General features: G+C 37.4%; 1 protein-coding gene across 11 annotated transcripts in view; it reads left to right on the top strand.

Annotated features, from left to right (window-relative positions):
* The window catches only part of calcoco1b (calcium binding and coiled-coil domain 1b), a 57,267-nt gene extending 45,024 nt beyond the window's left edge, over window positions 1–12,243 (top strand). For 2 of the 11 annotated variants that reach the window (XM_073915558.1, XM_073915557.1), the window contains exons 5-14: window positions 468–680; window positions 1,244–1,392; window positions 3,075–3,144; window positions 3,845–4,099; window positions 5,957–6,082; window positions 6,395–6,457; window positions 6,540–6,627; window positions 8,662–8,801; window positions 10,337–10,416; window positions 11,015–12,243. In XM_073915558.1, coding sequence (XP_073771659.1) covers window positions 468–680; window positions 1,244–1,392; window positions 3,075–3,144; window positions 3,845–4,099; window positions 5,957–6,082; window positions 6,395–6,457; window positions 6,540–6,627; window positions 8,662–8,801; window positions 10,337–10,416; window positions 11,015–11,042 — 1,212 coding nt within the window. In that variant the 3' untranslated portion in view covers window positions 11,043–12,243. 11 annotated transcript variants of the gene reach the window in all.
* The last annotated feature ends 3,398 nt before the right edge of the window (window positions 12,244–15,641 follow it).

Below are 15,641 nucleotides of genomic sequence, written 5' to 3'. Positions count from 1 at the left end.
AGCCTACCCAATTCACCTGTACCGCATGTCTTTGGACTGTGGGGGAAACCAGAGCACCTGGAGGAAACCCACGCGAACGCAGGGAGAACATGCAAACTCCACACAGAATTGCCAACTGAGCCGAGGCTCGAACCAGCAACCCAGCGACCTTCCTGCTGTGAGGTGACAACACTACCTACTGCACCACTGCTTCGCCAACTACAGAAGTCAATGGGAGCAATTATTTTTGTATTTGCATGCACATTCAAAAAAGTCATTTATTAAATGGAAAGTAGCTGAATCGTTCAGTAGTGAAGCATAGATGTATTTTACTCTAAAATGCTCCACTGTTCTGCTATGAAAGGTTTGGAACTACTACACGAATCCTCTTTTTAGACTTTAGGATTTAGTGTCAGATTTGAGTCGCTGGATCTGTCATGCTGTAACATTACTTCATTCTCTTCTTTTTTTTGGTAATGTTCCTCCAGAATCTGCTGGAAGGATGTCAGCGTGAGTTGCATGAGCTGCATAAGAAGTTTGAGGCTGTGAACGGAGATGTGGAAAATGAGCGGCAGAGGTGGAAGACAGACAGAGATGAGTTTGAAATATTACGAAGCGACATGAGGAGTCAGATTGAGCAGCTCAAAACCAACCTGAGGCACAGCACTGAAAAAACAGAGGAACTGGAGCAAAAACACAAGGTATAGATATAATATAAGGTATAGCAAATTGGTGTTCGAAAACAAAAAATAAAAACAGCATCTATTAATTGTAATTAAAATGATTAACCCTCCTGTGATTTTTTTTTCTGTTTAATTATTTCCCAAATGATGTTTAACAGAGTCATGAATTTTTCACAGTATTTCCTATAATATTTTTTTCTTAATTGTTCTATTTTAGCTAGAATAAAAGCATTTTTTAATATTTATAAAACAATTTTAAGGTCAATATTATTAGCCCCCTTAAGCAATATTTGTTTGGGATTGTCTACAGAACAAAACCACTGTTATACAATGACTTGCCGAATCATCCTAACTTTAACCTAATTAAGTTAAATGTCACTTTGAGCTGAATACTAGTATATTGAAGAATATCTAGTCTAATATTATGTGCTGTCATCATGGCAAAGATAAAAGAAATCAGTTATTAAAAAATCTTTCTGTTAAACATAAATTGGGGTAAAATACACAGGGGTGGCGAATAATTCTGAGTTCAACTGTATATATATATATATATGAAACCCTAAAATCATATTCCTCATCAGGAAGCGCAGAGCAGCAGTGAAAGCATGTCTGCTGAATTCAATGCACTATTAGCTGAGAGAGCAGAAAACCAGCAGCGGATCAAAGAACTGGAGCAGGATTCTGCAACTCTGACTCAACAAAAACAGGACATAGAGGCGGAGCTTGAAAGGTGATTTGGACATATTATGCTTTATTTATAATATCTGACAAACGTTCAATTTAAAGGGGCAGTTTACCCAAAAATTAAAAATATGCCATGATTTACTCAACCTCATGGGATCCTGGGTGTGTATGACTTTCTTCTTTCAGTCTAATAGTCAGATTCATATAAGAAATTATCTTGACCCATAAAAATGTGATAAATAGGAATATACGTTATATATATTAGTGCTGGGCAAAGATTAAATGCATCCAGCATAGTTTTAAAGTTTGTTTTGTATATGTGTGTGAATGATATATTTACACATACATCCTCCATTGGAATTACAATTATGTACATGTTCAAATAGCTATAACATTCTATATTTGTTCATATATGGCCATATATCATATTTCTGTATGGGGTCGAATGTTTTTTTTTTTTATCAACAATCCAAAAGATAACCTATAAAGTAGATTCATCATGAATAAATTGCCTCACACAGCTCTGGGGTCAATAAAGATCTCGGGAATCCATGCATTTTTGCAAGACAAATGTTAAAAGCCTTATAAACATTTTTGTCTGACTTCTGGTGACTGCCGTCTGTTGTCTTCTTCTTTTTTATGAGGGGCATTTTTTCGCACCAGTTGGACAAGACTGCATTTTGTTTGTCTCTATTCACTAAACTTCCACATTTGTTTTAACTGTTCTTGCAATTCAAACTCAAAAGATAAAAATAAATCACGCCTGTCTTTTCGGTGGCGATAATGCACCAAAATATAAAGCTTAAAGAGACGGAGAAGAAGACGACAGTGATCATTCACTGGCGTCACAATCACCAGCAATCTAATCCTTACAGATCACTGGTAAACTCACAGATTTTGAAAAGGTAACACCCCAGTGACAGCTCGCGTACTTTTATTTCTGAGAGTGTACAAATCTGCCGGTATATGGACTACAACAGGGGTGTCAAACTCAATTCCTGGGGGGCCGATGCCCTGCACAGTTTAGTTCCAACCCTACTCCAACACACTTACCTGTAGGTTTCAAACAAGCCTGAATGACTCAATTAGTTTGATCAGGTGTGTTTAATTTGGGTTGGAACTAAACTGTGCAGAGCTGCGGCCCTTTTAGAACTGAGTTTGACATCTGTGGACTACAATATCCAGTCATGCAACACACACACACACCTGCTCCAAGTCTTCATTGATTACATTGACTCTAAAGTCAGCACACAAGCAAACACAAGTTGCTGAGTCTCGTTGAACTGTGAGTGAACATTATGATGCGTTTTCCTTGCTTTGCCTTGCCGTGTTTTTGACACTCGCTTTGTTTTGTTTGTTTACATTGTATGCTGCTTGCCTTTTTAACCATCTGCCTGTTATTTTGACTACGACTCTGGATTGCACTTATGCATCTGTTTGCTCCTGTGTTTACTGTTGCTTGCCTGACCATTCTCTGTTCAATAAAGACTCTGCATTTGGATCCTGTTGTCAGCGTCCGCTTCACATTACAATTGGAAGTTACAAAAAGCAGTTTTGGACTGCTAAAAATCATGCCATTGTACAGCTGGAAAAGCACAATATAAAATTTTGAATAAAGCTTAGATTGGGTTTGACTGAAAGAAAAAAGCTCTATTTTTAATTGATTTTCAGTTTTGTGTGAACTAACCCTTTAAACTGAGGTTAACAGGGAAAATGTCTTCTGTGCAGAATGAAGGAAAGAGTTAAAAAGATGACCATTCAAAGGCGAGATGAAGAAACGGAGAGGAGAGATTTGCAGGTTAGTAATTAATTAATTCATTCTCCTTCAGCTTAGCCCCTTTATTCATCAGGGGTCGCCAAAGAAAATTTTTTTTCATTGAAAGGTTGAGATTAGCATGGAATTGTTCGATTGTAAAAAGATGTATATATATATATATATATATATATATATATATATATATTTGTTGTACGTTCTCATTCACTCTGCTCTACCTTTACCAACTATGACGACTGATCAGTGTGTGAACATTAAAGTCTGCATGAACCAGAAGTTGCATCTGTTTTTTACCTGTATTGTGACGCAGTTCCTAGAGAAACAGAATATTAAATGAGTGGGCGTGGCTTGTATTTTTCTCCTGCGAGCTGATGAGATGTAGTAAAGTATGCATTTCATTCAGAAAGATGGGGGAAAGGGTTTCGGGAGAGTTATTACAACCTAACAGACTCCTCCTGCTCACCATTTCTGTTTGTAGTCAAAACTGACAGCTGAAGAGGCGTGGTTAGGTATGTTAGCCACGCCCACAGACAGACTTAATCTGAGAAATGAACTGAACACAAACAGGAAGTGCATCTTCAGATTTCAATTGAAGATTACAAAGGCGAACCATTGTTTGTCTGAATGACATGATGAATTGTTCACCACAAAACTAGCACTGTGAGCTAACAAAATCAACATGGTTAGTTTTAATTTAATGTGCACTTTAACATGTGTTGTGCAGCTGGAGAATGAGCAGATGCATGCTGATCTGCGGACGCTGCAGGAGCGTTTGGAGGCCAGCGAGCGCAGCACCGAAGCCCTGCGCAGAGACCTGAGTGAACTGGGATCTTTGCAGAGTCACAGCCATGCAGAGCTGCATCAGGTCCGGCTGCAGTCTGCGCAGATGAGCTTACAGCTGTCCCAGGCCAATCTGGCACTGCGAGAGGGACAGTCCACCTGGGCCCAGGAGAGAGAGACTCTCAGACAGAGTGCTGAAGTAAATATGCCCTCTCTCTCTCACTGCCATTGACACTTTTGTACCATTATTATTCGAGAGAGCAATAGCAGTAGTTAATGTAATTTAACCCTTGTGTACTGTTCAAATTGACTACTACAATGGGGCTGTTTTTGCCCCATTGACTTCCATTATAATGGCATTTTTTTATTGCAAAGCCATGACACAGTAAAATCATGCATTCTTGTTTTCGTTTACCGTTGATCATCAATTGGCAAGTTTTGTGTCACTTTATTTTGATGATCTGTTTGCTGAATTTAAGTTACATTACAACTAATTCTCATTAGATTATAAGTAGACTGTTAGTTTGGGGTTAGGGTTAGTGTAAGTTGACATGTACTTGCAAAGCTTCTTATAGTCAGTTAAACATCTGTTGAAGGAGCAGTATCAGCAGATATTTAGCAGACAGTCTACTAATACTTAAATGGACCATCAAAATAAAGTGTTACCAAGTTTTGGACTTTTATATGGAGTTCTGTGGAGTAAAACAGCAGATTATGGTGTGTGCCCCATATAGAAGGCAGAAACTAAGCTTTTTTGCACTGCGACTGATGATCAATAGTAAAAAATGTCAAATTTGACCTCTTCCCAACAGGGAAAAGCAGCAACAAACAACAATGCATGATTATTTATATGGTGTAATGGATTTGCAATCAAAGAAATGTTGCTATAATGAAAGTCAATGGGGCAAAAACATCCCCAACATAACAACAGGGTAGTCACTTTGCCCAGAGTGTATTGTTGGGTTTTTGGAAAATTGCAAAGCATTTTTCCAGAATATGTTTAAAAATAAAATTTGTCACCAAAAATCTTTCAATTTGCTGAAACACAGAGAAAGTTTAACCAAATTAAGACTCAAAATCACATCCCCAACAGCAAACTAGGGTTTAAAGCAGTTATCACCAAACTTGTTCCTGGAGGGCCGGTGTCTTGCAGATTTTAGCTCCAACCCTAATCAAACACACCTGAATGAGCTAATCAAGATCTTACTAGGTATACTTGAAACACCCAGCCAGGTGTGTTGAAGCAAGCTGGAGCTAAACCCTGCAGGGACACCGGCCCTCCAGGACCGAGATTGGTGACCCCTGGTTAAAAGGCTTAGTTCACCCAAAAGCGAAAATTCTTATTAATTCCTCACACTCATGCTCCAATCCTCAGAGACTTCCATTCGTCTTCAGCACAAAAATGAAGATATTTTAGATGAAATCTGAGAGATCTCACATTGTCCAAAATGAGAAGGCAAAGCATTGCTATCTCTTGCTGACCCACGAGCTGAGTGATTTCTGTTTTATTAGTGAGAAATCTGGATAATTTGCGGGCAATAAGATATAGAGTTACTAACTGACATAAAGACATGCCTGGCCTGTGCTTCTACAGAATTCCTTCACAGAAGGAGCAGACAGAAAGGAGAATATTCTGGATTTGTGCTGAATAATATTTAACAATAATTAAAGAATTAAGTGAAGTTTCACAAACTAATTTCGAGAGGAGCATGTGATATGATTGACCGCAGCTGGTCCCTCATCTACAATCACTAGTTAGCCAATCAGATTAATCCAAACTCACTATAAGTAGCCCAGCTAAAATTACTCCCTATCTTCCTTTTCCGAAGAAACCCTCCATCCACCCCTTCTCCCCCTTTCTTCCTTTACCTCAGGGAGCTCTCGGGAACTACCTGATCTCGTATTCATTTACATGCTCTATCGACCAGGCGAAAGCCCTGGGCTTAATTATCACCAAGAGAGGTTCTCTCCTGGAACAACACGGCAAATCTGCTAAAACTTGTCAGACAATATCTAAGTGTGAAAATTGATATTTTTATTTCATGGTGCTGTAAAGCTGGATAAGGACCGTGTCCAGAAATTGAGCCGTGAGCTCCAGAAGAAGGAAGAGTGGCTCCAGGAGGAGAGAAGCGAGCGTGAGAAGCTAGAAGTGGAGCTTGGGATCGAGAAGGACTGTAACCGGGTAAATATCCCACCACACATGCATGGCCTATAATTAAACTTTCACCTCAGTCGGAGCTGTCTGTCCACATATGTGGGTCAGGTTTCTGCTCTGGAAGTATGAGGCAAGAGTTGCTCTAAAAAAACCACGTGTAAATAAGCTGACCAAAATAGATATGAAACACCACTATAACATGCACACGTATATGCTTACACTAGTGTTTTTTTCCCCCAGCCTTCATAATCAATGTGTGAGGTTCCTGTTGTATAGTTCAATTGATTTTAAAAATCGGAGACTTGAGGGTGAATTTACCTAACTCAATCGTGTGCACAGGAGCAGAGAGCCAGTCTGAGAGCCCTGCAGAAGGAGCAAGAGCAACATCAGCTGGAGAAACAGGTCTAAATGCGTCAATATTTCCGACCTGTATGATTATATGTGATGGCATGTTGTGACCGGTAGTGTTTTCATTCACAAACAGGAGCTGTTAGATCACATCCATGTTCTGGAGCTGAGGCTGGACACAGAGACAGATGCTAAATGGGCCGAGGCAGCGGCTACGCCTATATGTCAGTTCGCAAAATCCTACTTGCATAGAGCGGGTAAAATAAGTAGTGAACACTATTTACTTACAAAACATAGTACTAAAGGAGCTGTTGACTTGAAATTTGTACCAGATGTGGGTAACAACCAAAGCAATCCATACATACTGTAACGAAGTGGCTGAGACAGAGGGATCCACAGTTTAATAACAAATAGCACACAAATGTTGTGCGTGCGCAAACTCACATCAAACACAGTTTTATATTGTCATTGGGCTGGCGGCAGGTAAACACAGGATGAGTAAGCAGGCATGGGTCAGAGGCAGGCGGCTAGTATCAGAGTCGTTAAGCAGGCTAGAGTTCAAGGGAGGCGGCGAGGATCAAAGTCGGGATTCAGGCTGAGGTGCAAGGCAGGCGGCAGACAGGACTGGGTCAGAAAATGAAGCAAGATCACAACGGGAAAGCAGGCAAGGATGAGAGCGCTCAGTAGTGCTAGCTAGGGCAGAACAAGACTTTGCAATGAAGCAGCATGTGTGTGCTGCTTATATGTGTGTGGAGAGTGATTAACTGGATGTGTGTCAGGTGTGTGGGCAATCAGTGTAAAAGGATGACGTAATGTCAATAGTCCGGTGATGATGACCTCTGCTGGCCAGCGAGGGGAATGACTGGGACCGAGTCTGTGACACATACCGTACCTGACAAACGCCTTGTCGCCTATCCAAGTTGTAGGAACCACAAATTATGACTTGGCTTCTAGTTGATCATTTGTTATCAGATGTGGCTTATATAAATAAGTAATCTGAAATGGCAAAGAAAGCGTTCTTGCAGGACTCCCAGAGTCCCAAAATTCATTGGACTTTTTCATCTTCCCCAGACGTGCTCAATAATGTTCATGTCTGGTGACTGGGCTGGCCAATTCTGGATCAGCTTGACCTTCTTTGCTTTCAGGAGCTTTGATGTGGAGGCTGAAGTATGAGAAGAAGCGCTATCCTGCTGGAGAATTGTCCCTCTCCTGTGGTTTGTAATGTAATGGGCAGCACAAATGTCTTGAAACCTCAGGCTGTTGATGTTGATTATCCACTCTGCAGATCTCTCCATACTGAATGAATTCCAAACCATGATTTCTCCTTCACCAAACTTGACTGATTTCTATGAGAATCTTGGGTCCATGCTGGTTCCAGTAGGTCTTCTGCAGTATTGGTGATGATTGGGATGCAGATCAACAGATGATTCATCGGAAAAATCTACCTTCTGACACTTCTCCAAATGATCAACTAGATCAAGTTATTATTTGTTGCTCTTACAACTAGAATGGATGACAAGACTTTTGTCAGGTAGTGTACAAAAGAAAACAAAACTAGTTTAGTAATTAGGTTATGTGCAATAAAAAGAAAAGTATTGAACACATGAAGAATGGAAGATGTAAAAAGGCATGGAAAGTCCAGACAGCAGCTGAAATCTCTCATTATTATTCAGCCCATCATCAGTGTAAATGAATATTAGCTGCTTCAGTTACAAATGATGAAGACAAAGGTGGACATTTCAGCAAGACAATGATCCAAACAAGCCAAGGAAACTCTCAAATGCTTCCAGAAAAGAAAATAAAGCTGCTAGAATGGCCCAACCAATCACCTGAGCCGAATCCAATAGAAAATATGAGCTGAAGATCAGAATTATAGATTAAACCCACATAACCGATCAAGTTGAAGTCTGGGGGGGGGGAAATCTCACTCCGTTGTGGCTCATTTCTCCATACGAGAGCCGTCTTGAAGCTGTTGATCCCTAAAAAGCCTTTTATATAAAGCATTAAACACATTTGGGTAGTTCAGTACTCTCTTCTTGTGTCATTTCGTTGTTATAACACATAATTAATTTTCCTAATTTTGTTGTTTGTTTACATGTTTGGATTTTTACCAAAATCTGGATCATTTTTATGTTCTTTAGAGAAATATTTACCTAGAGAAATCATAATATGTTAAATACCTATTTTACCTGCTGTATAATTCTGGTCAAAGTGAGCTTGTCCTGATTTTATATTAAATCATCTTATTTTTTTAACAGCTTACATCGATAGCCTTCCATCCATTGACGAAAAGCCACTACTAGAGTCTTCATCTGAGCTGTCGTTAAGTGCACTAGACAGTGAACAACATGATGAATCAACAGAGAAAAACCCAAAGGATAATGAGGATGATGTGATGGTGAGTACCGCAAAAATATATCGTAATCAGTAGTTCATGTAAATGTAAGTAATGTGACTGATTTTAATTATTGAAAATTGACTAGTTCATGACGTAAATGTAATTGATAACTTAGAAAGAGGGAGGAGGAAGTAAACTGAGGAACGAATTGAACCAACACGTTTGATTTAGTTTCCTTGTTAAAACAAGAATATTAGTATGATTATTTGGAATATTTGAATGTTTTGGATAAATCCTTATTGAAATAAGCAGCACAAAAATTAAATATTCTTAAAATTAAAGTCTATTTTACCAAAAATCTGTTGATTCAGTGGTCATTTTTGCATTGATGCAACTGTTTTGGACACAAAATTCCATCTGTCTGATTGGGAAAATCCTGCAATTTTTTTAAATGCCTGGCACACTTAAATAAATAAATAAATAAATAAATAAATAAATATATATATATATATATATATATATATATATATATATATATATATATATATATATATATATATATATATATATATATATAAATATATATAAATATATATATATATATATATATATATATATATATATATATATATATATATATATATATATATATATATATATATATATATATATATATATGTATGTATTTAAAATCAGAATACTAAAATGCTGTTGCCCCCTACATGGATTTTGCATTTGCATACACTATTGTTCCTTTCGGAGCTGATCTGATCAGATCTGTAAAGTCAATTTCCTTCAAGTTCACAATGGCATTTTGTGTATCATTTGTGTAGCATTTAAATATGTTCAGCAACATATTATATATTATATATATATAACAGTATATACATACACACACACACACACACACACACACACACACACACACACACACACACACACACACACACACACACACACACACACGCACGCACACATTGCTTGGCATAATTGAGTACGCCCCATTTTGAAAATGAATATTTTCCTCCATTTCTCAGTGAATATAAGCAATGGCATTTAAACAAAACATATTTAATAAACAGATATATTTATTAAATTAATATTTTAGTCACCAAACATATACATACAATTAAATGTAAGCAAAATATTGCAAAAAAAAAAAACAAATACAAAATTAAATATTCAACATTTTTTTTTTTTTTTTTTTTTTTGCTTCTTGGTTTTTCCTCTTTCTTAAATTTGTATTTAAAAGTTTTCTATCAAATATAAATTTGGGTGTAATGGTTTTTGGAACTTTATTGTATGTATGGACAAATATAATATTGTATAGTTTCCTATTAAAATCATGAATTAAAAAAAATATATATTTGTGAGGGGTGTACTTATATATGCTAAGCACTGTAATGCATATATATATATATATATATATATATATATATATATATATATATATATATATATATATATATATATATATATATATATACATATATAAAGCTCTACACAGTGCTTTTGTTTTTTCTTTAAAAATCAGTGTTACTTGTTAATTTAACATTTGTGAGTAACTTTCCGTCTATTCAATCTCTTATAAAAAGCAAGAGGATCTAGAAGTTCAGCCTTTTTCCAATGGCATTGCTGACCAAATGCTTTCAGAAGCCAAAGACAGTGTCTTCAGGTGATTATTGTGCACAAATTCTGTGCTTTTCTGTTTTACGAATTAAGCTTGCAGACATATTTGCTTTAATTAGCCACTGGCTCATCTTAAGTTACCATCTAATTGTCAACAACTAAAAGTGTTTAAAGATGTAACAATGCTAAAGTTTTACCCTTTTTTTGTCATTTGTATTGCCAAATTATTACAAAACAACTAGAAATTGACACAGACAGACATTTAAAGCGCTTGAATTTTGACTATAACACTCGAGCGTGTTTTACATGAAAACAATACAATACTTTTAAATGTAGTTTATTACCACAGTGTTTTTCAACCATACTAAAGCACAGTGTCTTACTGTATAAATTATGGTATATATTATAGTATTTATACCTGTTTTTTGTTCTACACAAAAGAAGATATTTTAAAGAATGTTGGAAACCTGTAACCATTGATTGACATCCATAGTAGGAAAAACAAATGGAAGTTGATGGCTGCAGGTTTCCACAATTTTTCTAACTATCTTCTTTTGTATGTAAATGATTGCAGATGTTTTGATTTTGGGGTGAACAAATTCTTTCTCTTCAGCTCAGACCGTCTCTGTTTCCCCCTCCCTCAGTGCTCTGGCTGACGCCCCCTTGTGGTGAAGCATAGGCGGAGGAGAAGATGCGGCTTGTTTACATCAGCGCGTGAGGATCATGTGCTCCTGAACAGTGTGAAATATCAAAACATTTTTCTGAGCTGGCTTGTTTTATAGCTGGTGTAATTTAATATATGCAAAGAGTGATGTCTGAGGTGTGAATTTTCCAGTTAGCGCAAATGAGTTTCCATTAAGAGGACGGTTACATTACATGCAACTTTTCCAATTATAGACAATTCAACATGAAGCATTGCTCGCATGACAGAGCACAGGGGTGTGATTTTGCATGTATTTTCCAGCAATTTAAATTAAACATAATTTTGTGGGGTGTGCTTTTGTGCTGGTGTCTTAAATAATTAAATCTGACACCAAAAAAGCACTTGGAGGAGGCAGCAAATCCCTGTGCTAATGAGTGATTTATTGAATCATCAATTCAAACGATTCATTCAACATTTAATTGATTTAGAAAAGAAGAAAGTGACTGTATTTATGAATATATTGTTGAATCACTGACTCAAATGATTTATTTAAATACAGATCCTATTAATCTTCATGAAACAGTCAGTGCATTTGAAAGGGGTCTGGCTGCAGACCTGGTGCAGTGCAATCTGGGCTGCATCCAATGCTTTTTAATGGGCTCACCTAACCCCACCCCTAACCCTACCCGTGACCGTGACGTCACTAGCTCCATTTGAGTGCAATGTATCTGACATTGCATCGCTGAGTGATGCAGTCTCAGCTTGCATCATAAAGGCTGCATCCAGATACTATTGGTGCATTTGGACTCTTGAGATATTAATTAGATTTTTGCAGTGAGTTACAGACCCTTTAAAACAACAATGCTTTATGAGATTGTGTCAAACACCCCTATACATGTGCAATAATACAATATTTTGAATCTAAATAATGTGAATTAATTGTTATGCAAAAATTAGACTTTGGATTTTGTTTAGGAGTGAATCATTTCATTGATGTGTGGGTCCCAGAGCTATTTAGGAGGCCCATAAATATATAATGAGGGTCCCTGGACAGTGATCTTAAAACAATAAATAGACTTTCATCATTTTATTTCCCGGTAAATGTATTTTTTTTTCTTTGTATAGTTAGGTGTGCTGGTTATGGTTGCTTATTCCATATGACTTGACAAAGCTGTAAGGGCATTTAAGTGCTTAGTTTCCCATTTTTCTAATAAACATGTTTATTCTTCAGTTGTTTTTCGCAATCTTTGTACATTTGTGCATGAAGACTATATTAGAAAAAAAAAATCTCTATTGAACAGCTTTATTTCATTTATTTACAATGCTGATGAGACTTCTAACTGAAATGGAATATTAAGTAGGGGGCGTGGCTTTTTTGCTTATTATTCTAATAGTAAACTGGAGGAGGGGCGTGGTTAAGAATGTTTTGGCTGAAGGGTCAAACTGACATCATCAGAGAAGGAGCCACACAGACGCAGATGCTCAGACTTTGAGTAAAGATATTGTTTTTTCTTCTGTGGATTAACTTGCACACATTAATTGTTCACCTAAATAGCAATGTGAGTGAGCAAAATAAACATTGTGAATTTAGATTTCGCAGACTTTAAGCTAATTTTTGCCAAATGAAGTAGCTATACCAAGTGGCAACCTCCTGCTCTCCCTCTTGAACTCAACACGGAAGTAACTGAAACTGCAGTTCATCGACTCGCCTTTGGGGGCAGGCTCCATATACTCCAGATGTTCATTGACTGCAATGCTAAATTGGCCAATTTTACAGCTGATATAGACATGTTTACAGCCTGGTACAAGCTAATATTATCCTTTATGACAACTTTGAGGGGGTGGATTTTTCTATAACTCATCCGTTTAATTTTTATTCACTTATATTAAGTCTGCATAATTAAGGGCGTGGCCACTTGAGCGCCGTCAAATCCCCTCAGCTGATTCCGGTTGATTAGCCTCTGAACTCAACATATATATTGTATTTTTGTGTTGTTTTATGTTTCTTCACACAGTCAGTTGCCTTTTGGGATTATTTCTTGCAATTATCAGATGATATGGGATGCTGTGTGCACATAAACCATTTACATGGCCTCCATTTCCCAGGTGAGTGATATACCATCTCTATAAATGTATTTGTTTTTAAGATCAATTATCATTTGTAATTGTCTTTAGGCATGTAAAGCACTCCAGAATCTGACAGATTGATTAGATGTTGGCTCTAGAACAGTCGTCTAAAGTGTTGTCATACAGTGTTATGCCTGGATTTCATTAATAGTCTTGCGTTTATTAACACACTCTATATCTGAAGTATTTGGATGTAATATGTGCTTTCCTCTTGTATAAAAAACATTACAAGAACAATGTTTAGTGGCTTAATGTATTACAACAGTGGTTCAATAGTCTAAACACTTTATTGATGTAGTGAACAGCCATACACATGTGGTCAGAACACAAACGAGTCGCAGGTAATGAAGTATTAAGCGTTCTCCCAAAGAAAAGCCTATCTAAGCAAAATGCTAGCAGGTATCTCTAGCTCCGCTCAGGCTCCGCCTCTTTACCCTTGTTTGGTATCCCCAGTCTGTGCAATGACATTCGAACAAAATAACAACAATTGGCCACGCCTACTTGTAGTTTCTTTTGCATTCTTATTAAACCCATGGGTGACGTCACGAATACTACGTTCATATATTTTACAGCCTATGAACTATCCAGTGTGGCAAGCCTCTTTTCCTTACTTCTGGTTACTTGACACACCCCTTGCTGCTGATTGGCTGCAAATGTATTTTCCGATATTACATCGTGTTTTGCAAATATTACTTAGTGCATCTTTAAAGTGATTTCAAACAGGCCTACATCCTTTTTTTATATATAATTAAAGATAATGACTGATTATTTATGGAGAATTAAAATTCTGAAATACTTCAATTTCATAACAATGCAAATGGCTTTCCTCCCGCCTCTTTCTCCTTTGTGTTTCGTGTTTCTTCATTCTCCTCCTCCATCCCATTTCCTCTCTCTCTCTCTCTCATTATGAAATCAGGTGTGGCGCGCTGCTGTTTTACTGCCTCCTCTAAACCTTTAACCAAGAAATAAAAAAGCTGAGTGATGGCCCTCTGCTCCTCTAACTTTATTAATTAGAAACAGAGAAGTCCCTAGCAGACCTCCAGGACCACAATAGATTTTTAGATTTCTTTTATGTTTACTTTAAGGAGCTTTCCTTTCCCAGATGAGCAAGATTGTGTCAGTCTTAATCAAATTTACAACAAATCGTGTCATGGTTAAACTTCAGCACCAGAAACTACGAATAAAACTAAATATAAAATTGTCAGGACATTCATGTTGACTTAAGAAAGCCTTGCCTGAATATTCTAGCTGTTTTATAAGCAGCCATAGATATATACATTAGCTATTGTGAGCATGCGTCAATATCGCCGCCATATTTGTACAGTCCTCCCAGGACAAATGTCATTCAACCGCACAAGTCAAGACTAAAGCCAATGTGAAAATGCTGGACTTTAGCGCTGTGTAGAAAAGAGCAAACAATGAAAACAAAGCATAAAGGCACAACATTGCATGGGTAAGATTTCGTTTTTTTAACGTTTTTGTAGGTTACAAACTTTTGTGCTCAACAAGTCACGTTATTGATGATAATACAGTCACTTACTGCCCTGACCATGAGGCAAAATAGCCCCAACTTGCACGAAATACTAGTTTTGTTGAATAAAATCAGCAAACAATGTAAATGAAATATGATAACATGATGCCAGAAACTTCCCACTTGAATGTGGGCCACTTTAGGCAGTTATGCCGCACTGGTGGTCTTCTATCGGCCCAGACAAAATGAGTGTAAGCCTGAAGTGGTCCACCTGTACAATGGCAAAGGGAAGCCAAAGATTCCAATTCATATATGGGCCATTTTTAAGGCAAAGATTATGGCAAAATGTAATCTGAATGTGAGCCTAATGTGGCCCATGTGGAAAATGATCAATTTGGCCCAAATGATGGAGGACAAATGTGGGCCACTTTTGGCAAAAATGTGGCATAGTCATTTAAGGGTAATCTTGGTCTAAACCCAAAGTGGCTCACACTTGTGAGTGCAAATGTGGCCCAGTTAACTTAAGGCATATATTTATTGATATACATATATCTTTTGGCAAATATTTGGCACCGTAAACTCTAGCTATTTCGACTGTGAGCCTAATGTGAAAATATGGCAAATGTGGCCCAGTTATTTTAAAACATTTGTGGGCCACTTTTGGCAAATATTCGGCACCGTAAACTCTGGCTAATGCAGCCGTTAGCCTATAGTGGCCCAGAGAAGATATGGCAAATGTGGCCCAGTTATCTTAAAGCATATATGGGCCACTTTTGGCAAATATTCGGCACAGTAAACTCTACAGTAGCTATTGTGACTTTGAGCCTAATGTGGCCTTGAGAAAATATGGCAAATGTGGCCCAGTTATTTTTAAAACATTTGTGGGTCACTTTTGGTAAACAATCAGCACAGTAAACTCTGGCTAATGCAGCCGTTAGCCTATAGTGACCCAGAGAAGATATGGCAAATGTGGCCCAGTTATCTTAAGGGATATATGGGCCACTTTTGGCAAATATTCAGCACAGTAAAC

Source organism: Danio rerio, chromosome 11 (assembly GCF_049306965.1).
Source record: "Danio rerio strain Tuebingen ecotype United States chromosome 11, GRCz12tu, whole genome shotgun sequence".
Lineage (NCBI taxonomy): Eukaryota > Metazoa > Chordata > Actinopteri > Cypriniformes > Danionidae > Danio > Danio rerio.
The sequence above is the reverse complement of the archived record's forward strand: the minus strand, read 5'-3'. Positions and strand labels throughout refer to the sequence as shown.